Here is a 24,419-nt window from a genome sequence, read left to right on the forward strand (position 1 = left end):
CTTTTTCATGTGGAGCATTTTTTTCTCTTTTAGTCACTGAACCCACCTCTGTGCCTGCTTCCAGCCTGAGGTCCTCGCTCCTGCTTAGCTTATTGCTTTGCATTGCGGTTCTATTTTTGGTCCAGGGAGATGTTTATCTTGTTTTCTGACCTCGTAAAGCTATTTTTTGTTTCTCTTTTAATATTTCCCTTCCCATTGCTCTGGGTTTGCAGTGCAGGGAGCACTTCAAAGTCTGAACTGACAGCATCTTGACTGGAAGTCTGTAGTTTTCTTGCCAAGGACACAGGTAAGAATTGAAGCCTTTGGAGGCAAAGGAAAATGTGAGGATAAACAGTGATCTAATTCTCCTGAGCGCTTCCAGGCACACGTGCCCCTTTCTCTCAGGACCTGCCCGTCTGTGGCGCAGGGATACGTATCTTCTTTTATCACGGGGCCTTCGAAGGAGAGAGTTGCATGGAGTCACTCAGAAAGCAGTTTATTAAGTGACTCTGCGGGGGGAAAGCCCTAACAAGCTTCTCTTTCCCTGATGCGCCAATTCTAAGTCCACTTCCTCCTCTTCGTTTCTGTGGAAACAAAGCAGTGTCAATTATTGTCTTTGCTAATTATTTCAGTTTCTTTTCTGAGACCCTCTTTTGTAACGTGGAGCCCTTTGATCCCTGCTGAGACCCCCCACAACATCTGGGAGCGAGGGAGCCCGGCAGCCGCCCAGCGTCCTTCAGAGAGAGGGCCTGGGCCAGCGCTGCGGGAGGCCTGCCGCGGGCCCTGCCCGTGCGGCCCCTCCATCGCGCTGTCCCCAGCCCGCTGTGCACCTGGGGACAGGACGCAGGACTGGGCCAAAGGAAGAAACGATGACTGTCTGAAGGAGGAATAAAAGAACATTTGAGTTAAAGCTGCAGTCAAAGGCAGGAGAGTCCTCTGCCCAAGAAAAACTTTTTATGGCAACTTGAGTCTATTTGAAATACGAGCAATTCCTTAAAGGTCGTTAGTAAACCAAGATTTTTTTCCTGCCTCCTTCCTCTATTTCGTTAAATTAATCATAAGCAGAAATGTTCCGTGGTGGGATGGTGAGCCCAACCAGCTCTGAATTGTTTTACGTGTCAGGTTTGAACAATCTAAGCAGCATATGTGTTTCCTGTTTCTAGAGTTTTCATCATAGCCGAATTACCTTATCTTCAGGAAGATTAGTAAGATTTGGCAGGGGATTGAAGAACTGTGTGCGTGCTTGCGTGTGTAAGTGTGTGTGTGTGTGTGATGAGATTTCAAGCAGTCGAAACCGAACGTCACTGCATGTCACCTGTGTTTTGCTTCTCCAAACAACCAGAAGGATGGGTGTCCCCACGGAGAATGCAACGCTGGCTGTCATTAATGTTAAAGTGAGGAAAGGAATTTATTGACTTCATAACCGCATAATCCCATCCACAGTGTTACCATTAAGTACTGGGAGAGGCTTCTGGGCTTGGCACCACAGGCTGTGGAGTCGGCTGAGAGGTGAACAATGCCACTGTTGTGCTCACCCTGGGATCTGCCGCTCCCCCCGGGCCCAGGAGGGAGGCCTTCCGCACCACCTTCTCCCCGGGGGACACGCAGCCCTCCCTGCTCCCCTCCCGTCTCCCCGCGGCTCTGGTTTGTCCACCCCTGCGGCCAGAAGAGGGCCCCTCCGCAGTGTGTGGTGTCATGAATGCCATCTCACAGTCTTTCCTGTTCTCGCCCTAAAATTCATTTCTTCTGGCTTTTGGTCCACTAGCAGCTCTGGCTCAGGGAACAGAGTTGGTGACAGCAGCACCTGGGACGCAGAAGTGTGCTTTGTCATGTGCCGGGGCCAGCGCCTGGCCCAGCACGTGGCGCACCGTGCTCACGCAGGGCTGCAGACGGCGGGGCTCTCCCTCGGGGAAGGTGAGGAACTGCAGCCGACTTCCAGATCTAATTCTGCACTCTTTCGATAACCACCTTTTGCCTTAAATAAGACATTGATTCAATGAATAGTACTAGAATAACGGGACATCTACATGCAAACAATTAACCTTGTACCGTATTCAAAAATCTCAAAATAGATCAAAGATCTAAGTGTAAAATCTAAAACTATAAAACTTTGGATAGAAAACAGAGGAAAAGTCTTTCTTCTCTTAGACATGGCCCACTACAGCTCTGGGGGCCCTGTGCACAGGCTGCTCTGCCGAGTGACACGCACGCCTCGTCTCGTCTCATCTCCACGACCCTTTGGGGTTGCTGGTGGCTCATATTCCCCTTTGGCAGATGCAGGAACTGGGGCTTTAGCTTTTTAACTGTTCCACTATGCTGTCTCTCTAATTTTACAAATAACAGATATACCTTCCCTATCTTACTATTTAAATGTCGAAGTAGGATTTGCGTTCAGTAAAATTTACTCTTTTTAGTGTACAGTTCTATGAGTTTTGACAAATGCATGCAGTCTGCAACCAGTGCCACCACCGATGTACAGAGCAGTCCCATCAGCCCCCAGGGTCCCCCCTGCTGCGCTGTAGTCAAGCTCGACCCCCCACTTCCAGCCCTGCCAACCCCTGATCTGCTTTCTGTCATGATAGCTTTACCTCTCCCAGGACGTCACGTAAATTGCTGCCAACAGCCATTTGGTTCTGTTCTCCTTCACTCGGCGTGATGCATTTGACAATCAGCCACGCTCTTTTTATACATGTTTATAAATATGTAACCTTGGGATTTGGTTCTTTGTGTTGCCAAGCAGTGTTCTGTTATGTTTCTGTCCCCAGTTTGTGTATCCATTGACCAACTAAAGGACATTTATGGTCTTTCCCAGTTCTTGGTGGTTATCAGTGAAGCCACTGTAAGCATTTACGTGCAGTTTTCTGGGTGAATAGAAATCTCCCTTTCATTTGGGTAAACAACTAGGAGTAGGGGCATTGAAGGGTAGTATGAATCAGTCTTTTGATGCCATGTCTAAGAGAAGAAAGACTTTTCCTCTGTTTTCTATCCGAAGTTTTATAGTTTTAGATTTTACACTTAGATCTTTGATCTATTTTGAGATTTTTGAATACGGTACAAGGTTAATTGTTTGCATGTAGATGTCCCGTTATTCTAGTACTATTCATTGAATCAGTGTCTTATTTAAGGCAAAAGGTGGTTATCGAAAGAGTGCAGAATTAGATCTGGAAGTCGGCTTCCAGTCCTGGAGCATCTGCTGGTGGCGCCGGCACCTCTAGCCAGAGATCAAGCCTCAGTGGTGGGGCCAGGCTGCTGCTCCGGTGGAAAGATGCAGCCCGGAGTCAGGTGGCCCTGGTGCTGCTGCCACCAACCCTTCCCCGTTGGAGAGCTTCCCTACCGTAGTCTGAGTTTTCTCTTCGTAAGATGAGGATCAGCTGTACCTGGCAGAGCTGCTTTGAGGGTCAGTTAGTCAATGTGAGAGTATCTTGGGAGATGGGAGACACTCGTACTGTTATTGAATGACCTGCAGAAATGGCCTGCGTGGAAAATTCCAGCAGTTCCAGCAGCCTCGGTTCCCATCATCTGCTGACCAGGGTCCCTGAATTGCTCACATAATCTTGATAGCTTTTTCAGCCTCCCCGCGTCCTGACTCCCCCACCGTGGGGACTGTGATCAGTCCCTCGCTGGTGCCCGGCACCTAAAAGCAGACCTCACTTTCCTTTATGCTTGTTACTCGTTCCCAATTCCCATGGACCTCCAGTCCTCCGCAGCCCTGCTGGAGTGTTTCCTTCCCTTCTTTATTCCTCCCTCCCTCCTTCCCTTCCTTTCTTCTTTTCTTCCTTCCTCAAGTATTTAGTGAGGTGAGGCTTACAATGATTCAACTATGGGAATCCAGAGAGGAAAAAGTCACCCCCTTCCAGCAAATGGCTTACTTAGGTGCTAGTATGGGGACAGACACCAGATACACTGTTCAGTTCAGTGTGACAGTTATCTTAACAGAAGCCTGTTTGAAGTGTGGTGGGAGCAGAGGAGGAAAAGTATCTCACTGGTCGTCAGGGAAGACTTCCCGGAGGAGGAGGCATCTGGCTGGAGATGTAGAGGCTGTATGTGTAGGAGTTTTCAGTGAGATAGGTTCACAGGGAGTGTGTTAGACTGAGGACACACCCTGTGAAATACCCCTGAGCTTTGGAGAGAATAGTGTATCAGGGGGCTGTATGTATTGAAAATAGTCTGGTATTCATGGAGGATAAAGGCTGGCAAGGCCAGTGATCGGGGAGAGGGGTGAGGTCTGCCGGACGCAGTCTGGGTTTTTACCATGGAGGGATGGGAAACCCCCGCAAAAAAGTGAGGGTTGGCTTTTGACCAGCAACAGCCAGAAAAAGAAAATGGCACACGCAGAAACAAAAGTCAGAAACTGTTCTACAAAGAAAAAGAAAAAAAAAAATTCTGGAACAAGCTGGGAAATTGGCATGCCTCTCACACCACTGCGCCCTGCGAGCGGCTCGTGCATATCTGTGCTGGCCGCCTTTCTCCCGCCTCCACTGAGAAGGAGATGTTATTGGGTCCAATTAGTACCTGGGGATGTGGCATATGGTTCATTTCAAATACTCATCTGCTTGCGGATGGTTTCTGGGCGCCTCAATTAAAGATTAGAATGTTTACCGTTTGCACTGAGTATTAATTGCTGAGGTGAGGGCGTGAATATTCTCTGAACTGACTGTACTTCTCGGTAATTAGGATACAGAGTTGCTTCATTTGCAGACATCAGCAACTCTTCTGTTTTCTTTTCTTTCCACCTCCATTGCCACGTCATTTTCAGACCCTGAGAACTCTAAAAAGTGAAGAGCAAGGTGGGCTTTCTCAGTCTCTTGTTTTGATACGTAAATTAGAGTCCTGGAATTATTAAAGCATTGATAATGCTTTCCTGTCTATAAAATTAAAATATAAAAACTGCAACTAAAGGCTCATAAAAAGAGTTGTCTCTGCATTTGTCATTAAACCCCTCCATGCAATAAATGTACTTATCCTTAATTTAGAATTTTGCTAGTTTCAGAATTTAGTCAATCTTCTTATGCTAATTTATTTATTGTGCATCTTAACACGGAACACATAAAGTAGCAGCCAATTAATAAATTATGTTTTCTAAAACTGAAATAAGAACATGTTAATTATTTCTAAACAATTAGGCAGCATTCAACATGGGGGAGTCCCTCAGCGAGAGTCACACATGCAGCCTCAGAGGACAAGGAAAATTACCCGAGTTTGACATTATGTCAGTGAATCTCTACTTTTTATAACTGATTCCTGTTATGAATGCGGTCAATTAAAATACTTGTAAAAATCATGAATACTAGCCCCTTTAATTTCATACCATTGCCCTTCAGCTCCACAAAGACCCAGAGCCGTGTTCGTCCGGAGCTTTTATTCAGAAGCTGTAGTTTAGAATGGCCAGCAGCCCCGTACCCTGAAAAGGGACGAGGAGAACCCCTCACATGCTCCGAGAAGCACCATTCTCCTAAGTAAGGAAAATGAAGGGGACAGGGACCTCAGGCTGAAAGGGGAGACGGGCACCTAGTCCAGGCAGTGTCCCCGCACTCGGTAGTCTTCACTAAGCTCTGGCACGTAGACTTAGGCCGCAGGTGAGCGGCTCCGAGGCCCCGACCTTCAGAGCTCTGTCTGCAAAGACTTGGTGGCGTTCCCTCAGCGGGGTCTGCTAATAACAAAGCCTTTCCCACCTGACCTCTGCATTCCCAAGAAGCGTCCTTGTCCTCTGTCCCAAGTTCTGGATCAGTCGTTGGATTAAGTTAGATACTTTGGGATTAAAAGAAATTCACACATTTTACCACATACACAAAAAACTTTTGTCCTATAAAATTATATTTTTTAAAAAAAATCACCCACTTTGCGTTTGGGCCATTTTTACCTTTATTTGTTGATTGCTCTGAGGACATTTGCTGAGTACCTGCTGTGAACTCAAAGGCCTGAGAGAAGACTCTGTTAATGGGAGCTCCCTGAGAAGCAGGCCAAAAACAGGCAAAAAGGAGGGAAAGGGTTAGGCCTGCTAGGCTTGCGCTTCAGTTGTTACAGTAGTGAGTCCGTCTGCACGTCGTGACGTGCTTTTGGTGTCCCCTGGTAAAGGCTGCTGTGGGGCAGTGAAGGCCGGGGGTGTGGAATGGCCAGAAAGAAGTAATGCTTCTTTCCCCAGGGCTTTTCGTGGGAGCACCCCACAAAGACGCGCGTTATTGTACAGGAAAGAAATCTACTTCTGGACTGCAGTTCCGATATTTTTGTTTGTTTTTGTTCTGTATCATTTTTTAAGCAACCAAATGGCAAGGGACATCAGAAGGGAGAGTTTAAAAATGAAAGAAACGTGGTAGACTGTTTGGTTCTTCACCCCAAGTGGAAAATAGCAACGTTATCACAGGATATCCTGCGTTTCAGACTTTTTTGGGGGGTGGTTTCAAGGCTTGAACAAGACATTCCTGTCAAGTTTATTTAGTGTGCCCCTTAATCTTAGTCCTGAGACCCTACTTTAGATGTTATCTGGATTTTTCCAAGGTAATCAATTACCACTGTAGAGTTTGGAAAAAATAAACTATTTCCGTAATGTTCTTGGTTTAGTATTTAGTTACCAAGTGGAGAGCAGAAGGATTTTTAGTATTAACAGCAGAGCTTCAAGGGATTGTTTATACCCTTTTTGCATTTGTCTTTTCAGACCGTGAAGATTGAACAGACAGGTTTAAATGTAAAATCGCTAATATTATCAATTACAGGCAATTACTGGATGGAAGTCTCTTTCCCTGGTAATCACGGTGCTGCTATATTAGCAACTAGAGAAGCACAGCCCACCCTTTCCATACAGTACGTGCTCTTGAAAACAGTTTTTTCCTTTATTGATTGAGCTTTCCATGCTACCATAAGCTCATCTCAGTAATTTTTACCCAGGAGAATGACTACTCCTGCCATTTAGCCTTTCAGTGAAGTCTGCTTTGCTGTTGTTAGTGGTGATGTTGGACCGTGGGTTCCTAAGTTTGGCAAAGAAAGAATTCACAGTCAAGGACTCCAGTGCAAGAGGAGGTTTATTTAGCATAGAACGTGACAGTTGCTCTTCAAGAGAGGGTTCCAGTGGGTGGCTCAGAGGGCTGCCTTGGCCTTTTAGAAAGAAAGTCACAGAGGCAGAAGTGAGCCATCTGGGCTGTGTGGACTCGGGAAACAAGTGATAGAGGCCAAGGATGGGCCCTTGGGGGCTGGTTCAGGGGGTTAGTTTGGGACAAGCTGCCACTGCCTGCTGCTCCCCTGGTTGCAAGTTTCACGGGACTCTTAGCCTTAGAAGAAAGTGTGGGTGTGCTCTAGAGAGAGTGCATACTGGGTCCTTTGCCTTAAGGGTTTTTACCTATTTTCTAAAGGCAGGAATGTTAGGGGAGGTTTCAGGGGAGGATCTCAGTAGAATACTCATCAGCTTTCCAGGTGTGCTCTTTAATATGCTGACTCATCAAAATGAACATACAAGTTCAGGGTCTTGGTCTCTACGAATTGGTCTGTGCTCGAGTAAGGGGTCTTTGGTCATTGTGTCTTGTCCTGATGCCAGCCATGATGTCACTTCATCTGGTTTGCCTGCTTTTCTGGGCCTGGAGCTGAAACACAACTAAGGCCTAGATGTTGTCTCTAGTTTGACCAAAACTCTGTCTCTGTGGTCAGCAGACCTGAGGCTTTGTTCCTAAGGTCATTTGATGTGGGTCAGAACCTCGCTGTCCTGAGGGCTTAAGGCTTAAAGGAATGAATGGTCATGCGAGGGAGAAGGAGGCAGGCGATTCAGGGTACCGGATGAGGCCTGTTGGAATTAGCTGTCTCAGTTTCCTCGTTCCTCTGGTGAAGGAATTTTCCTAGCTTCTTACTCTCCTGCCTCACTATGAGATGTATCATTTAGATTTTTATGAATGTAAACATTTTGTGTCAACAGAAGGTAGATCATTATTAACTTGTGCAATGTGGAGTCTCACAAAACACATATACGTCACAGTAAAAGTAATTAACTTCCTCGTTCTCTTTCCAGCCAGATGTGTAACTAAATAAGAGCTGAGACCCAAGGGGGACTCCAATGCGTTTATTTATTTATCTTAAGTCACTAAGTTGTTGACTCAGAGATCTCGCTGCATATTTACCAAACTTGGTTCTCTTTTTTTCATCTCTACCTTTTCCCCTCTTCTACCTGTGGTATGATTGGTAGGTATTTTGATATACAAAAAGCTATATGTATTTAATGTATACAGCTCAATGAGATAAGAACACACCTATGAAACTATCACCTAGAATTACAAATTTATTTTTGGCTTGCTGTAATAATTTAAGGTGTGGATGAGCTCTCTTTCAGATGAGAGAAGGGTTTGATGACTAAGAGTTGAGAACACCTAAGCTACACAGGGGTTTTTGTTGTTGAAAACCTGTGGACGGTTTAGAGCAGCTCTTTGGGGCAGTAGGGGCTGGGTTATTAATAAACCAAACCGGTGTTTGCAACCAGCTTGCCAGACAGAGTGCGGTGTAGTCAAGACTCCGCGCCGCCCCCGGACTGCTGTCGCTTCTTTCCTCCCTCCAGGGAGACCGTCCGTTCTGTGCGTGTCCCAGCAGCGCCGTGCTCTCGTGCCTGGGCTGCTGCAAGGCTATGTCCAGTGCTCTGCCTGTTTCTACCCTGCTGCTCCGGAATCGAGTTTCACACGGAAGCTGGAAGGATATTTTCAGAAGGGGCCTCTCAGCACCTGCCCACTCCCTTGGAAGGGGAGATCTGGGTTCGTGGCCTGGGTCCTGCTCACCTCTCCAGCGTAGTCTCTTGGCTGGAATGTGCCAAGATCTTTCCTGTCTTGAGACCTTTGCTCTTGGCTTCCCTCTGCCTGAACCAGTCTTCGCGTAGCTTGGTGCCTACCTGTCTCTTTGTCATTCTGCAGCCCTCAGCTTCAAGCTCACCTCCCCAGAGACATCCTTGACTACCTGTGAGAATCAGGTACCTCTCTCTCTCTCTGTCCTTTTCGGTTCCCCCTTTATCACCATTATAGCACAAGCCGTTATTACCTATTATTATTTGTGTTTGCCTGTTGGCTTAGTTGTTAAGGAAGTAAGAATGACCTATCAGTCTTGTTTTCTATTGTGCCTTCAGTGCCCAACACAGTACTTACATAATTATTGCAGCACTTAAATTTGTGTTGCATGAATGAATAAATTAATAAATAGCATTACTTTTCTAGCATTGAGTTAAACTCCACGTGCACTGAATCACTGAAGTCAGATGCTTGGCAATTACTCTAGTGCCCTCCTGCATAGTCTGCTCATTCCCAAGTCATTGCTTTCCTAACTCCTCTTAAATTGGCCCCTTCCTCTCTGTCTCTGTCCCTAAGGCCATTGCCTTATTCAGGCCCATATCATCTGTTGCAACATCTACCTACCTGATCTTTCTGCCTTCAGTACCTTCACCTGCCCATGTATTTTCTACATAGATATTTGCATGACACAGCGATTATATTTAAATTCTTCCCATGTCTCCACGTTGCTCACACATGATCAAATCTACCCTTTCATCCAGGTTATGACCTCATGCCTAAACCTTTCCTTTCTCCCCTTTCCCTCTATTAACTCTTTCATCCAGCCTTATGTTTTCTTGTCTGTGGACTTGTCCTGAAGTGGGTCCCCAAATTAGACACTCCCATACCAGGAAGGAAAAATAAGGGCCTCTAAATAGGAAAAAGCCAAAAAACCAAAAAACCAGCCTCCAAGCAGCACTTAACTGCAGGCACAGGTGGGCTGTAGAGGACTGAGGGGCGCCCCCATCGCCACTCGGAGCCAGGGGCCGCCTCCCACGCCCGGTGCTGCCCATGCCGTGCCGCCCTGTCTCCTCCTGCTGTGCCCTCCTGCTTCTCTGCTCTTGGCCGACACTTCCTTGGCCTTCGAGCTCCAGCGCCATTTTCTCCACGACACTCCCCTAGACCCTGGTGGGACAAGGGGTCGGCTTCTATGCTGCTGAAGACCCAGCGCTTCTCTCTCGCTCTTTGTGTGACGTTTAGAAATAGGGTTATGCGGTTCTGCCCACCACTGGGCTGCAAGCCCCTCAAGGCTGAGGAGACGTCTCATCTCTCTCATCTTCGGGGTTCCAGTGCCCAGTCACTCTAGTGCACATTTTGAAAAGGTCAGACTTGGTCACTCTGTGTGTGTATTATAAGTCAAAAGTAGAGAGTGCGGGGGTGCCATTGTAGACTTGAGTAGACAAGGGAGAAAAGCCCAAACTAGTAAGAACTTAACGGTGTTGGCACAAAAGGTGACAGTGTGCTCATGGAGATTAGACACGGTGACCGAGGCAGCAGAGACCAGGCTGCTGGTCTTTGGTCATGGCTCTACATGAGAGTAACATGGGACACACATGAGAAGTGCAGATACCGGCTTGCCTCTGAGAGACTCTGCTGTCTGTTGGCCTCGGTGGGACTCGGCCTCTGTGTTTTTAAAAGACTCTCTAGGTGACTCTGAATATTTATAGACCCACCGCTGAGGCCTCCCCAGCAGAGAGGAGAGCCCAGGCTGGAGGAACGGTGGCTCTGAGTTTGAAGGAGAGTCGCAGACTGCAGCGTCCCCTAAAGCACATTCCTGGCACAGGTGTGGGTGTGGGTGGGGGCGGGCGTGGGTGTGACTGTGGTGCCTGTGTGGTTTTGCATTATTGCTGGGAGGGGAGAGGAAGTCAGCGCTCTGTAGCTCCTACAGTGAACTAAAGCCTGCAAGATATTAAAAAATACTGGCGTATCCCAACTAGTTCAGCTCCTGTTGGTGATAAAAACAGGTTTTTTTATATGTTAACTAAACAAACTCTTGGAAGTTCTGTGTGCTACTCTACAGAGTTAGAAAGACTCATATTTGTTTACTTCCAGAAAAAAAAAAAATCCTTGCCTATTCCAATTGATGATGAACATTTACTAATACTGGAATCATACTTTTAAGTAATCTAGAAAGTTAGATAGTAAAATAAGTGTTAAAGGAGAGCAGCTGGGGATCTGTACTTTCAACCCACTGAATGTGACTCAAAAAGAAAATAAACACTGATTAAGAGGGTAATGATTCTATAAATCCTCTGTGCCTGGCATCATAGCATTTCCTGGGGCAAGAAGTATGAAAAGGGAGAATTGTTCAGTCTTGTGTGCCCTAAATGCCATTTTTGACACCCAAAATTTGATAAGGACCTTGTCAGACATCAACACACTAAGTAAACGGATACCTGTACTATTTGAGACAGATGTGAGATCAGTTTGAGATTTGATGTTGCCACCGTGCCAGGCCCTACTGAAAGATGCCCCGGGCCGACCCAGATGGTTCCGCGAGCAGGCTTTGGAGCAGAGCATTCTGAGTGTGCGCCTGGGTGGACATTCCCAGTTTCCCCTGATTTCCAGCATACTCTCCGTGAAATCACGTGCCCCTCCCTATGCCGCCGCCGCCTCCTGCAAAGTGGGGACACCTCCAACCATCATCTGGTAAAGTTTACGAGGCTCCGTCAGACCTGTGTCTGGAAGACGCTGTGCGCAGTAATGCATACTTGGTTTATGAGACGCTTACACAGGAAAGGAGCGGGGCAGGGCACCAGACGTGGCCAGGCCTTTTATCTGATGGTATACAGAGGTCCCCTGGCTGCGGACCAGGTGGCGTTTGCCGGGAAGTACAATGTAGGCTTGTGCTTTCTGTCACTGGGACACCCAGGGGAGCGAGTCACGTGCACAGTCAGCCAGTGCTCACTTCCAGGGGGTCAGAGTCGCCGGGAGAGGGTCTGAGCCCTGCTGCCTCTTGTGCAGGGTGTGAGGTGGGGCCAAAGGAGTCGAACCATGGAATTCGGTCACCAGCCCCCTACCGTTTCCCAGACCCCAGCCCGTGGAAGGAATGGCCTCCCTGCCAGGCCCTCAGCCTGTGACTGATTGCCCTCTGGAATGACCCCATCCCCGCGCCCCCAGCTTCCAGGAACAGAGCTCTGCAGGGATTAATGATAGACTGCAGACGTGTTTCAGAATGACTGGAGGAACCCTGGCTTCTCTCCACTGCAATTCCGGGCTCTGTCTTTTTGAAAATATGACTGAGCTATTAAAAATCATTCTTCTCTTCAGTCTGGGACACATGCCTTTGAACCCTGTGCTTGTTGGGCGTGTGGTCCGAGCATGTCGGCACTTCTTTACAATGCGTTGGGAAGGACGGGTGAATTGATGCTGGCCAGCTCTGAGGAGGCAAGGGAAGGGACAGATTTGTTCTTCTTAAGTAGCTTCCATTGTTACCCTTTTGATTACTCTTCGGGAAGCACGTCTAGACTCTGTCCCAGGACTCATGATCTGAGGTTGTCAGTATGGACCCCAACTAAGCTGTCCTACTGGTCTGGGACCACAGATTAAATAATGTGATGTGCTTGCTTTAGCAGATAAGCAAACGCATACCATGTTGGCCGATTTTGGAATGTTGCCACTATAATCATTATACACACACACGTTAGAGAGGATGAGCAAATTAAATAATCATCATCAAGTTCTTGGGCTGGCAAGGTGCTGTCCTGTGTTGGGTGTCATCCTCTGCATACTCTCTCTGCTCTGGCTGGTGCATTTTATACATGAGAAAATGCAGCTTAAAATAGGGTGAAGGTATTTGCAATTAGCTGCTCAACCACGAATTTCAGAGTCTCTCCTATCAGAAGTTCAGGCCCCTCTTTATGCATAGTGGACACCATGTACACAGGCAGCTAATGGCATGGAGTGATTCGTGTCTGTCTCCATGGCGATCTTAATCAAATTCTCACCTGGGGAAGCTGCGCCAGGAGGCGCGGTTAGCCTTGGGGTGTCACAGCTGGCCAGCGGCAGAGCTGGGGTGGGGCTCCAGCCCCCCGACTTCCAATTTCGTGGTGCTGCCTTCGCACACTCCTGCACACCAGGAACACGGAGCCCTGATCTTGCAGCTCTTTGCCCTGTTTTTTAAATGTCTCTGGAGAAACCACATCTAGGTCGTTTATCCAAACCTTCGCCATCAGAGCGTTTCCCCTTAGACCTGACTTGATCTGTTCTGCCGCTGAGAGCATCTTCCGCTCTGTTTGCAGAGAGAACGAAAGCAGCTGTTCCCAAAGAAGGAAATGCGCCATACGGAGGCGTGGCGGATCGGAGCCAAGGGCTGCAGTTTGGGTCCTCGTGAAATCAAACTCTGCCCTGATAATTTGGGGGGATGCTTTATCTTAATGACTGTTGCCATAAGAATGATTTTCCCTGAGGAATCTCTGCATTTTTCCCAGGCTCAAACCTCCCACCCTGTGGTATTTACACAATGAGATTGTCAGGACTCTGCTAGGAGGTGGGGATACCAGCTTCCAGCCACACCAGCCGTGCAGGTAATAGGCTGTGTGCAGTGTGAAAAGAATGGGCTCAAACATGCTTTTCCAAGCGGGGTCAGTGGCCTTTGACTCCATATAATCCGCATTATGGATTCTCAGGAACACATCTTCTAGTATGGGAAGGGGTGCAAAGGAGTGTCTCCCCCGTACACGCCATGTAATGTTTAGCGGCCTTTGTCTCAGCCAGTCCTGCTGGGTTTCCCCAGATGTTGCACTAAAGGCTGAATTTTGGCTGAAGGGGTACACTCTCAACGGCCCCAGCTATGTGAGCTTATTTCTCTGAGAAGTTAGCCACTGGGCTAGGAATGCCCAGTGTGGAGGGAGGGAGGGAGGGAGTTGAACCTGTAGCTGAAAGAGGCTTTTGGTGGTTCTAGATGTCCCAATTTCACACACTCGAGGCTATTATCACTTTCCTAGAAGCAGCGAAGAGGCCATTCCCTTTCCTGACAATTCTGTGTACCTGAGGTCTTACCTGAAACCTGTAATTAGTTCCCGTGTGTGTGGCATTGTGGAAATTTGTAATCGCCTGAGAAATTAAGTCCTGCTTTTGCCTGAGAAATAAAGCTCGTGGGTGTTGGCCAATGCCGGCAGCTACAGAGAGAGCATCAAGTTGAATGGTGATTAAACAGGATGGTGGCTGCGAGAGGCTCAGGCGGTTTCATCGGTCCTTCTCGTCCACATCAACATTTGTTTGGATTTGGGTTCGTGCACCTAGTTGCCCGCCTGCTCCCCAGCTGGATCCAAGACATTGGCACGACCAGCTGGCTGGAGAAGTCTGGCCCCCCCAAGAAGGGGGCATCTCTCCTGGGTCAGCCACTTCGAGGGAGAAAGTGAGGAGAGGAGGCTGGAGCTTCGGGCTCCCGAGAGGACACTGAGTGTAGTACTCATTTGCATCCTTCTAAGCACATCGCTCGTGGGCACTGAGACCACGCCGTTTTATGGAGCAGAGTAGGCCACCTTCCCTGACAAAGGCCATCTGTGGATGGGGAACAGCGCCTGGATGCCGTCCTCCTCATCTGCATCACGTTTGCAGTCATTGCTACTGTCATCATGGGTCCCATTGGCAAGTGCACAAGGGCCCGTGCCTGTGGCCGCCGGAGGCCATTTGGTCTGGTCCTTAGTGGATGGAAGGGAGTTTGCTGGAGGACCCAGGTATGGAAGAGCCAGATGTGGGCAGGGCAGAGCGGGGTGGGCTCTCAATCACGCTGTCCTCTGTGCCCCCCTCCAGGAGGGTAAGAGTTTCTCTCTCTCTCACCAAACAAAGCAGACTCTTGTCCGGCCCCTGGTGACCCCTGTTCTCCAGGGTGGGGGTTGAAAACTCAGGCCACCATGCCATTTATGACCTTAGTGCTTCTAGAAGGCGCAAAGGAAAGGATCAGAGTCATTGTCGCTGAAAACACGTAGCTTCGGGGGGTTCCATTTCTTGCCAAGGCCTCACAGCTACGGGGTGCAGGAATTCAAATGCACAGTTTGTGACTCTGGATTGAGGGTTCCTTTCCGTGTGCTCTAATTATTGTGCCCTGTACCTTGGTGACTGCTAATTAGGGCATCCTACACGTTGAGGGGCTTGAAGTTGAGAACTTTCCTTCTTTCCCCAGTCCGTAATGCCCACGGACTGGCTTGCGGTTGATACAATAGTGAATGCTCTATTTTTAACCATTTTTCCACTTTATGAAAGAGCCTCTTTTCCCCTCAAGTTAAATCTGAACTGCTTTCAATTGTTTTTGCCAAAGGAGGTGGAAATTGGTTCCAGCAGAGATGTTTCCTGTGAATCTAAAGGCTTCGAGCACTGTTGTATTTTACTCTATTAGTCCCAGCGTATCATCCAGGAACGAGAGCACCTCCGTCAAAGGCACTGCAGTTAAACTTTGCTTCCCTCATGATCTTGACTTTCAGAAATTCCCAGTCCCTCCCCTAAGTGCACACGCTGTATTTGGACCTCATTCTGCTTTGAAAAAGCAAAACCAGAAAAAAAACCCAAAAAACAAAAAAACAAAAACCCAACAACTCTCCTTTTAAAACACTAAAATTATTAAATTACTGGAAAAGTTTGCAAGTGTTCGGTAATTTTGCTTCCCGTCCTATACTCCTCTCTCTCTGGTCCAATCTAATTAGAGTTTGCCTGAGGGTTAGATAACAGGAAGTACTGCACGGCAGATCGCAACTCCCCTTTTCCTTTTAATGTGAACCATCTGAAATTAGCTCAGTGCACGAGTTTCAACATCAAACACTTGTGAGCCAAGTGAACACATCTGTTGGTGTGTTCCAGATGCAAAGTCGATCTGGATGGCTGCGTCTGATGTTTGAACCTGATGGAGCCCGTGGTCAGTTCCCCAAGATGTGCTCAGCCCGTCCTGCTGGATTCCACCCTGACCCTACAGAAGAAACTCAGATTTCTAATTCACTGTAACCGCTGCCACCTGGCCAGTACGCCGCCTGCCCTGCAACCCAAAGGAAGCATTTTTGGCCAATTGAGTGTAATTGTGTTGAGTGGCACCCTTTTATGTCGTGGGGAGATTATCTCATATCATCTGGTACCTATTTTTTCCCGCCAGGGGAATGACGCTGGAGTGCTGATCTATCACCTCTGTGTGAGGGAGCTTAGATGGCCTCGCTGATTCCTCCCGGGGTGGGCAGGGCCAGGGACGTGTGGGCCCGGCGAGGGACAGGAGGCTCGGGAGATGCTGGCGGTAACCACGCCCGGAGAGTCCGCAGAGCCCACGCCCAAGCGTGCTCCTGTCAGAGGGCGCGGGTCCCGAGCCAGCGGGGGGCTCCTTGGGCCCGGGAGCCATCACAGGTGCTGCCCCGTGTCTGGGCACTGGCCGTCCTGAGAGCTACAGAGGGAGCGTATCCTTTCCTCACACAATCCTGGTGTAGTAGCGGTGGGAGCAAGTCAAGACGGAGGGTGGTGTGAAAAGAGCAACGCTTTATTTCCTTGGTTGAATTTCTCCTACTTGTGGAACTACGGTCTCTCAGTCATATGACGCTGTTCTCTGTGGGTTGTGGAAGATTATGGAATGAGGGTTCTCCTCTGTGTCCATTCATTGACTCTGTCACAAACGTGTACCGAGTGACCTCCCTTGCCGGCCTGGGGAACGGCGGTGTGACCAGGTCACGGTCCCTCAGGGCGTCCGACGCTGGCCGGGAGACCGTAAAGATGGTTGTGACTGGCCCTTGGCGCTACGAGAGGGGGGGGCAGAGTGGCTGTGGGGACTCGGGGGGCAGGGCCAGAGGACATTTCCCGATGGCGTACCTTTGAGGCTGGGTCCTGAAGGGACAAGGGGGAAGGGAGCCAAGCAGGGAACGGAAGTGGTGCCCCGAGGAAGGGGCGGGAGGCCACGGTCCAGATCCTGACAGAATCCAGAGGGAAAGGATTCCGGTTGGAAGGGTCGGTGTAGTGACCGTAAGGCAGAGCCAGGCACGGTGAGATCCGGGCTGGGGCTGTGAGAGGAGGGCCTGTGGGTGGGGGAGGAGGAAGCAGCTCCTGAGAGGACTGACTCGACTAGCGGGGAGTTTGCCCCTGGGCCCGGTGACGGGACAGGTGGCGGGTGGGCTTGAGGGCCGGAGAGGAGGAGACCCTGAGGGGACGCATGCATACCCAGGTCCCGACAACGGCACGCACATGCCTTTCTCATGAAGAATCTGCATGATGTTACTGCTCAAAGTGAAGCGCAGCTTTTTAAGGACTTTTGTGGAGCTGTGTGGTAGGGCGGTCAGGCTGGCTGTGCGCCACCACCCTTTAGAGTGGCTGGGGGGCGAGGACGGGGTGGGGGGAGAAAGACGGTGTCGTCCGGACCAACGTCCCTCGGTAGGGTGAGGACGCCCGGGCCCCGGGAGGGGAGGGCTCGTCCGGGGACAGAGGGCTCGTCGAGCCCCGGGTGCTGTCGGTGCCAGACCACGTCCTCTTTCCTCTCTTCACCGTCGCCCAGCAGGGGGAACTTGCTCAGGGATCCGCCTGCTTACAGCTCCAGCTCTTTTCACCACTGGCAGGGCATTCAGCAACCGTACATTTTATTCTTGAAAACTATGTATGTACAAAATTGAATGTTTTTCACATCCTGAGAACAGATTCCAGGACTCCTCCACTTAAGCTCCTCCAGAAAGGAATTTTTTTTCCCTAAATATCTTTGCCTTGAATGATAGCAAGCATCTTTGATGTGTTTGGATGAGAAATAATGAACTAAAGACATAGTGTGCTAATTTCATACCTCAGGGACTATGAAAAAGGACACACTAGTTTATTCTCATATTTGTAAACTAAAACAGTAGATTTAAATTATGCTTCCTTAGGTAGTTCCTGTTTAAGTAAGAATGTCATATATATAGGAGAATGAGTGAGTGTGTGTGTGTGTGTGTGTGTGTGTAACATGTTAGTTTTCTACACACACAGTGTTCTCTTACCTGGTGTAGGGAGAGGGGAGACAGACACCCCCCCCCCCCCCCCGCCACCTCCATAGGGACAGTTACAGGAGAAGACACAGGATGAAACACGGAGGGTCAGGATATGGGACTGAGGAGGGGAGCGAGGCACCTGAGTGTCCGCTGTCATTGTAACGGAACCTCCGGGGAGTTGAGACTGAGCTCTTAGTGAACAGAGCTTTGTCTAGCTCCAGTACCATGTGCTCTCAAGAGCTATTCTTTCTGATCGTTTGGAAGCAATTTCAAAGCTTGCCTGCTCTTGTGATAAGTAAATAAAGTCTTTGGCTCAACCCAGAGAACAGCTAATCAGATTCTGGTGGGGATTTAGTTGTGAATATAATTGGAAATTAGTTGTTCTGGCTGGACCCGTAGCCTCGCCCTGCTTGGTGGAAGAATTCAAGACCCCCAAGAGAGTCCCACGTTGGAGGAATTCACTGCCCTTTTCCAAGGGCTGCTGTTAGGAATGCCGTTGAACCCGTGGGTTAAAGATACCTTGAACTTACTGTCTCACAGATGTGAGTCTCACCTTTCAGCAAGCCTAGGAGGAGAACGAATTCACATGAAATGTGAAGGTAGTGGAAAGAGCATACACGTTTTCTCCTACGCACGCCCGCTGCCTCACACTGTTCTTGGGATCTTTTCTTCTGTGCTTCTGCACAGTCCCCATCTTTTTTCTGCCCAGGCGCACATGAGTGATCTGATTCTCACAGGGGTCATTCCGGAAACCTCCCCCGTCAGCATGCAAGATCCTCCAGGGAGCCACAGACAGTCTGCACCAGTCTGCCCCCTTGGCTGTACCGTCACCCCAGGCTGGTCGTGATTCGACGTAACTTCCTAGGATGGTTCTTCTCTCTAACACCCCTTGAGAAGCTTGTGGATCTTGAACACCTGGTTCTGAGTGTGGTGTCTGACGACAGTGTCTCACCCTTGGATTAGCTTCTCTGTGCAGCTGCCCGGTAGAACTTTCTGTGATGACGGAATTACTCTCTACCTCGTGCTGCCCGGCGTGGCGCCGCAGCCACCATCGACTCTGAAAGTGTGGACGGATGGGAGAAACTGGGGGCCCGCCTGCTAAACAGCAGGACAGATCTTTAATAAATGGCATTGCTTTTTTTAAAACTGGTTGTGACTTTATTGTTTTATTTTTAGTTTTTTGTAGAAGTCAGAATTGGTTGACACACATGGGTGTAATTGTGCCTGTCTTCCCCTTCCTCGCCTCATTTTGATAGATGACTCCACGTTGATTAAAGTGTTGTCTGGAGGTCTCTTAACAAATGATTCTTCTCTTCCTTCCTTCCCTTTCCTTTCTTTTTAGATACAGAGACAGAGACATATTTATATCTGTGTGTCAGCTTTATTGAGATATGGTTCACAAACCATACAACTCAAACATTAAAGTGTACGATTTAATAGCTTTGAGTGTATTCACAGAGTTGTGGAACCATGATCACAATCAGTTTTAGAACATTTTCATCATCCCAAAAAGAAACCCCATACTCATTTGCAGCTACTCCCCAGTTCTCTCCATCCGCTCCCCGCCAGCCTCAGCCGGTTACCATTCCACTTCCTGTCTCTGTGGATGTGCCTACTGTGAACATTTTGTGTAAGTGGAATCATAAAGAGAAGTGGCTTCTCTCACGGAGCCGCGTGTTTTCCAGGCTCAGCCATGCTTAGCATCTGTCAGCGCTTCATTCTTTTTATTGCCAGCTGATACTTCACTGTATGGCTATGTCACGTTTCAGTCACTCCTCCGTTGATGGACATTTGGGGACTACCCACTTTTTTGCTATTATTAACAATACTGCCATGAACATTTACACACAAGTTTGTGTGTGAACATATATTTTCATTTCTCTTGGATATGTGTCTAAAGAGTGGAATTGTTAAATGATATGGTAATTCTACGCTTAACCTTTTGAGAAACTGCCAGATTGTTTTTTCAAAGTGGTTGCACCATTTTACATTCCTTTCAATAGTATACGAGAGTTCCAGGTTTTCCACATCCTTATCAATGCTTGTTATTATCTGTCTTTTTGATTATAGCCATGCTAGTGGGTGTGAATTGATACCTCATTGTGGTTTTGATGTACATTTCCCTAATGGCTAATCATGTGAGCATCTTTTCGTGTCCTTATTGGCCATTTGTCTGTCTTCTTTGAATAAGTCTGTTTAGATCCTTAGCCCGTTTTTTAATGAATTTGTCTTCCTTTCTGTTCTTGTCATTTGACCTGGGCAGGATGCGGATATGCTAACTGGTGATGAGCAAGTATGGAAGGAAGTTCAAGAATCCTTGAAAAAAATTGAAGAACTGAAGGCACATTGGAGTATCCTTTCCGCCCAGCTGTAGATTGAGTTGTGCTGTTGGGGTTGCTTCCTTACTGGCTGAAGCCTGGTGTTAACGAAGACAAGGCCAGGGTTTGATCTCCCCAGGGGGCTTCGTTCTGTTTCATGGTCCAGTAATAGTAGGTCAGTAAGTGGTAGTCTCAGATTTCTGGATTGCCTTCCTCCCATAGCCTGCATCTTTAGGAAAGAGTAGCTTAGAATACTTACATTTCAGTGTCCTTGACCCTCAGGTCTAGAAGCTTCATGTTAAATCAGCCATGACTACAGTGGCAAAGAGAGTTGCTGTAGAGTACATATTCTCAGCATAAACAGTAAGGACCGTGAGTGGGTGGGTCAGCGTTCCACGGAAAGTCAGATCACTCACGGTGGAGGTCACCTAGGAAAGCCTTACTGATGTCATACTGCACAGGAGGGACCCGAATCAGGGACAGGATTTATATGAGCAGAGACTGAGACAGGGCTCGCCTCCCATAGAGAAGTTTATGTGAGCAAAAATGTGACAGAGGGAGACCACAAGGTAAGAAGAGAACAAGGCCAATGGCAAAGACTGCAGAGGGTCATTGTGATGCCTGGGGTAAATGGTATCACAGGCACAAAGATTTACAAGCAGGGTTTCTGATCTACAGACAATGTTTTTTTAAGGAATTGTAAAGGACAAGAGAGGTACTTAGACAAATAAGTAATTTCCGAAACCTATAGCCTGCTGAAGTTTTTGGGGGGTTGTTGGGGGAGGGGGGTGGCATGTGTGTAACTTCCCATGCGCAACTAGAATTGGTTATTAAAGGAGAGGAAGAAAGAAGCTGTGATCACCAGGGTACCGCATGGGGTCACTAAGATCTTGCAAGTGAGTCCATGGAATCACGGCTTTCCTTAGTAACATGTGTAGATTTCAGAAAGAGTTTTGAAAAGGAACAAAACAAAGCAAGGAATTTCTGCAAGGTGCTGGCATGACCAGGCGTCTCACTAAATGATTGACTAGCTACCCTGGAAAACCTGATGCTGACCCCTGGGTCCCTGTCGCTCTGAGTGCTTTGTCCCCTCCTCAGTCCTCTTCACCTCTAAGTCTGTGCTGGGGATGAAGACCTAGAGCACAGGCTCCTCAGAGTCCCAAAGGTGTGTGCGTGGGGAGGGGGCAGAGGTCAATGGTAGAATCAAGAGCTCAGAAGATCCCTGAAGGCTCGAAATGTTCGTGAGTCTAAAAAGATAAAAATTCAGCAAGAATGTATATAAAATCTTTGGGGGTAAAAAAGTTCAACTGTGTAAATATACACCAAGATTAGCAGCAGAGCAGAGGAAAGAATTTTAGGGTTTTAGTAAACAACAAATTCTAATAAAATTTAAGAGTATAATAATTGAACCCCTTGCCCCGTCCCCACCCCCTGCAAAAAAAAAAAAAAAATAAGGCCTCTGTGATCTTGGGCTACATTAATAGAAAATGAGAAAGGTAATGATATTAGTCTTATCATGTCTGGAATTTTTTATTCAGTTTGGGGTAAGACATTAAGAGGGATATAGAAAAAGTGAAATAAGTTTTGAGGAGTGGAGCCAGGATCCAAATGGAATCGGACACCCTGCCTGTTGACAGGACTAGGGGTGCTGGGGAAACGGCCAAATCTGGGAGCAGCAGAGCCGTTCTCAGGCTCAGCAGGCCGCGCACGGCTGAGGGATAAATGGACTTGTTCTGTGGGGTCCAGCAACAGAATTAGGGCCCGTGAGTGACCCAGCAACGTTTACTCTCAGCTGGACCAGGCTTTTTCGAGCACCGACTCTGTGCCAGGGGCCTTTCCAGTTAGTAGAGATGTAAATTAATTCATAATTTGGTAAAGTGCAGGCAGAGCTCATGACATTGCACGTATGCACTCAGCAATGCTTCGTTGATGTTGCACATTTTACCAACTTAAGGCAAGACCTTCCTCCAGCAGAGAGTACAGCCCCTTGGCTGCGGGGGTCTGGAGCCAAACCCTCGCTCTCCGAGGTCTGCCTGCATATATGGAGGGGCATCGAAGGCATGGTAGTCAAGTTGGGGAGGTTAGAGCAGGTTTCAGAGAGGAGGCAGCAGCTGAGCTATGACTGGGAGGAGGATTCGGAGTTCGCCGGCAGCACAGCAAGGAAGGCGAGCCATCAGCGAGCGTCAGCCTGTGCAGAGCGCGCACTGTGTGGTAGCGTGCTGTCGAGAAATTGCCAGTCGCTCAGTCTGAGAGGAGGGGGACGCGGCGAGGCCTTTGATGCCAGGCACAGGACTTCGTAGGTGAAGGGGACTGCGGGAAGGTTTTTAAGCAATAGAGCGAGATGATTCGGTGAGTCGAAGCCCCGTCACCTGACAGTCTTTGTCTCACGTTGCTAATTAATTCCCAAGCGAGTTCACCTTGGCCCCCTTTCTCCTTTCCCCTATTCCTCCGATGGTCACTTAAAAGTTTTCGGGGAAAAAAGGCATCTGTCCTGTCCACTGCTGGTCTGTTCTCTTCGGGCAGGCTCTCCCACCCTGCTCCGGCCCCGAGTGCACCTCCCCACTGGAGCAGAGTGATTCGAAGTAAACACCAAGCAAATGCCAGTGACTCAATTTTTGAGCAAACACACGTCGGCATTGGCTTGGGGGGAAAGCCTCTTAGTTAAAATTATTCCATTTTTTGGCTCACTGGGGTGTTTTGCAGGGAAGGCTCGCCTTGTTTGCCAGGAGATGGTTGCCAATGTTGCAAAGGGGAGTTGGCACGCAGCCCCTTCCAGCTTGCCGGGGGATAAAGCAGATGTATTCCTATCAAGGGCTGCAGAGTATTGCATCTGGCTTCTACTTCAAGGCTTGTCAACCTCAAACCTCTTTCAAATGAGCTGCAGCATATATAAATGAATAGGCAAATACGAACGGAGGTCCAACAACACGACGTTCAAATAGGATGCAGAGCCTTGCCACAGAAACGTCCAGCCGTGCATGAGAGGCGGTCATTTCCCCTGACAGCTCGTCAAACGTGTAATCCTGGAATGAGAAGCCGCAGAGGTTAGCCTGGCAATCTGTCACCAAATCAGCGCACCGCCTCAGAGACTGCTTCTTCCAGCCTCTGGGACATTCATTCAGCAAACTTTACATATACGTAGCAGATGAACACAAAAGAAAGTCACCAACGAGCTTTTCTTCAATAAGTGAGCCTCTTCTGAGACCAAAGTCAGCTCCTCAGAGACACGACTCACCCTAAAATCGTGGAGGGTGACGTACGAGAAACACGGCACAACCACCCTCGGCCGTGTGTGGTGGGGCCCGACAACCTCGCCAAGGAGGGCAGGCCTGCGGGGTCAGGTTCCATGTCTGCGGGAGGCCCCCACGGACAGGGAATGAGGTTTCCCGAGAGGGTAGCTGAGACATGAGCCCCCACTTCCGCAGGTGGCCTGATTGGTTTCTTGAAAGTGTTTGTGGATGTTTTGGAAAGCAGTGCCCTGAGAGCCTGGACGCTAGCGGTGGTAGATGTTGCTGGAGGAGGGGTGAAGGCGCCCCGGAGCACCCTCTGCTCAGGGCTGTGTGAGGACCCGGATGAAGAGGCTTTGACTGGGACTGGGGGAGCTGGGGGAGCCCTGGACAGTGAAGAGACTGGATTGTGTGGGTGTGCGGAGGGGTGTGGGTGGATGGATGGAGTTCGATCAAACTCAGTCCATGAACCGTTTTCCTTAAGCCTCGTCACGCTCAGAGGCTCAGTATAGGAAGGAGAAAGTCATTCATCTTGGCGTAGTGTGTTTTCTTTGCATCACACTAAATATTTTCCCACTGTGCCCCTGACTCCCAGAATTCTGCCTGCTTTGCAGTAGAACACATAAAGAATATTTTTAATTTTACACACAGTACTTTATTTTTTACATTAGGCATTTTTATTTCTTGCCTACTGCAAAGCGCCTAGAGGGCTTGCTTGGAACGTCAGATCGGGCAAATGGTGAGAAACTAGCTTAGATTTAACTGCAGCTTTACCTACAGTCAAAGGCTCTGCCATTTCTGTGACATCTGAAATCTGCAAACCTTTCACCCTGGAGGAATTCCAACGTGTGAACGCAGACGACTCTGCGGTGACCCAGGTTGAAGGCGGGGGAGGGGCAGGAGGAGGCCCGCCCCCTCCTAGCACCCTCCCTGGCCTCTGGCTCCTCTAACAGAGCGCGGAACAGAAGCTCAAAGTCCTTGAGTGCCTGCAGTCGTGTTTCAGCTCTGCTTGCGGGGTAATTCATCCTAGAGGGATCAAGGCCCACTCCGTGCACCGTGTCCTCAGTCCCCTGCCTGTCCCTGTGAGAGGACAAGTTACAGCAGTCTCCAAAAGGTCACCCCAAGGTTCATGAGAGTAAGTTCCAGTTTGTCAGAAGTCAGAGTTGCTCAGGAGTGGGTATTGGGTTT

General features: G+C 48.7%; 1 protein-coding gene across 2 annotated transcripts in view; it reads left to right on the top strand.

The window, feature by feature from the left end:
• SMYD3 (SET and MYND domain containing 3) overlaps nucleotides 1–24,419 on the top strand; it is a 454,179-nt gene that overhangs the window by 355,692 nt on the left and 74,068 nt on the right. For both annotated transcript variants that reach the window (XM_054576680.1, XM_054576681.1), the window contains exon 9: nucleotides 19,950–20,037. In XM_054576680.1, the coding sequence (XP_054432655.1) occupies nucleotides 19,950–20,037 (88 nt within the window). The remainder of the gene's footprint in view (nucleotides 1–19,949; nucleotides 20,038–24,419) is intronic.

This window comes from Pteronotus mesoamericanus, unplaced genomic scaffold, assembly GCF_021234165.1.
Source record: "Pteronotus mesoamericanus isolate MK-2021 breed Mesoamerican mustached bat unplaced genomic scaffold, CSHL_Meso_final contig_347, whole genome shotgun sequence".
Lineage (NCBI taxonomy): Eukaryota > Metazoa > Chordata > Mammalia > Chiroptera > Mormoopidae > Pteronotus > Pteronotus mesoamericanus.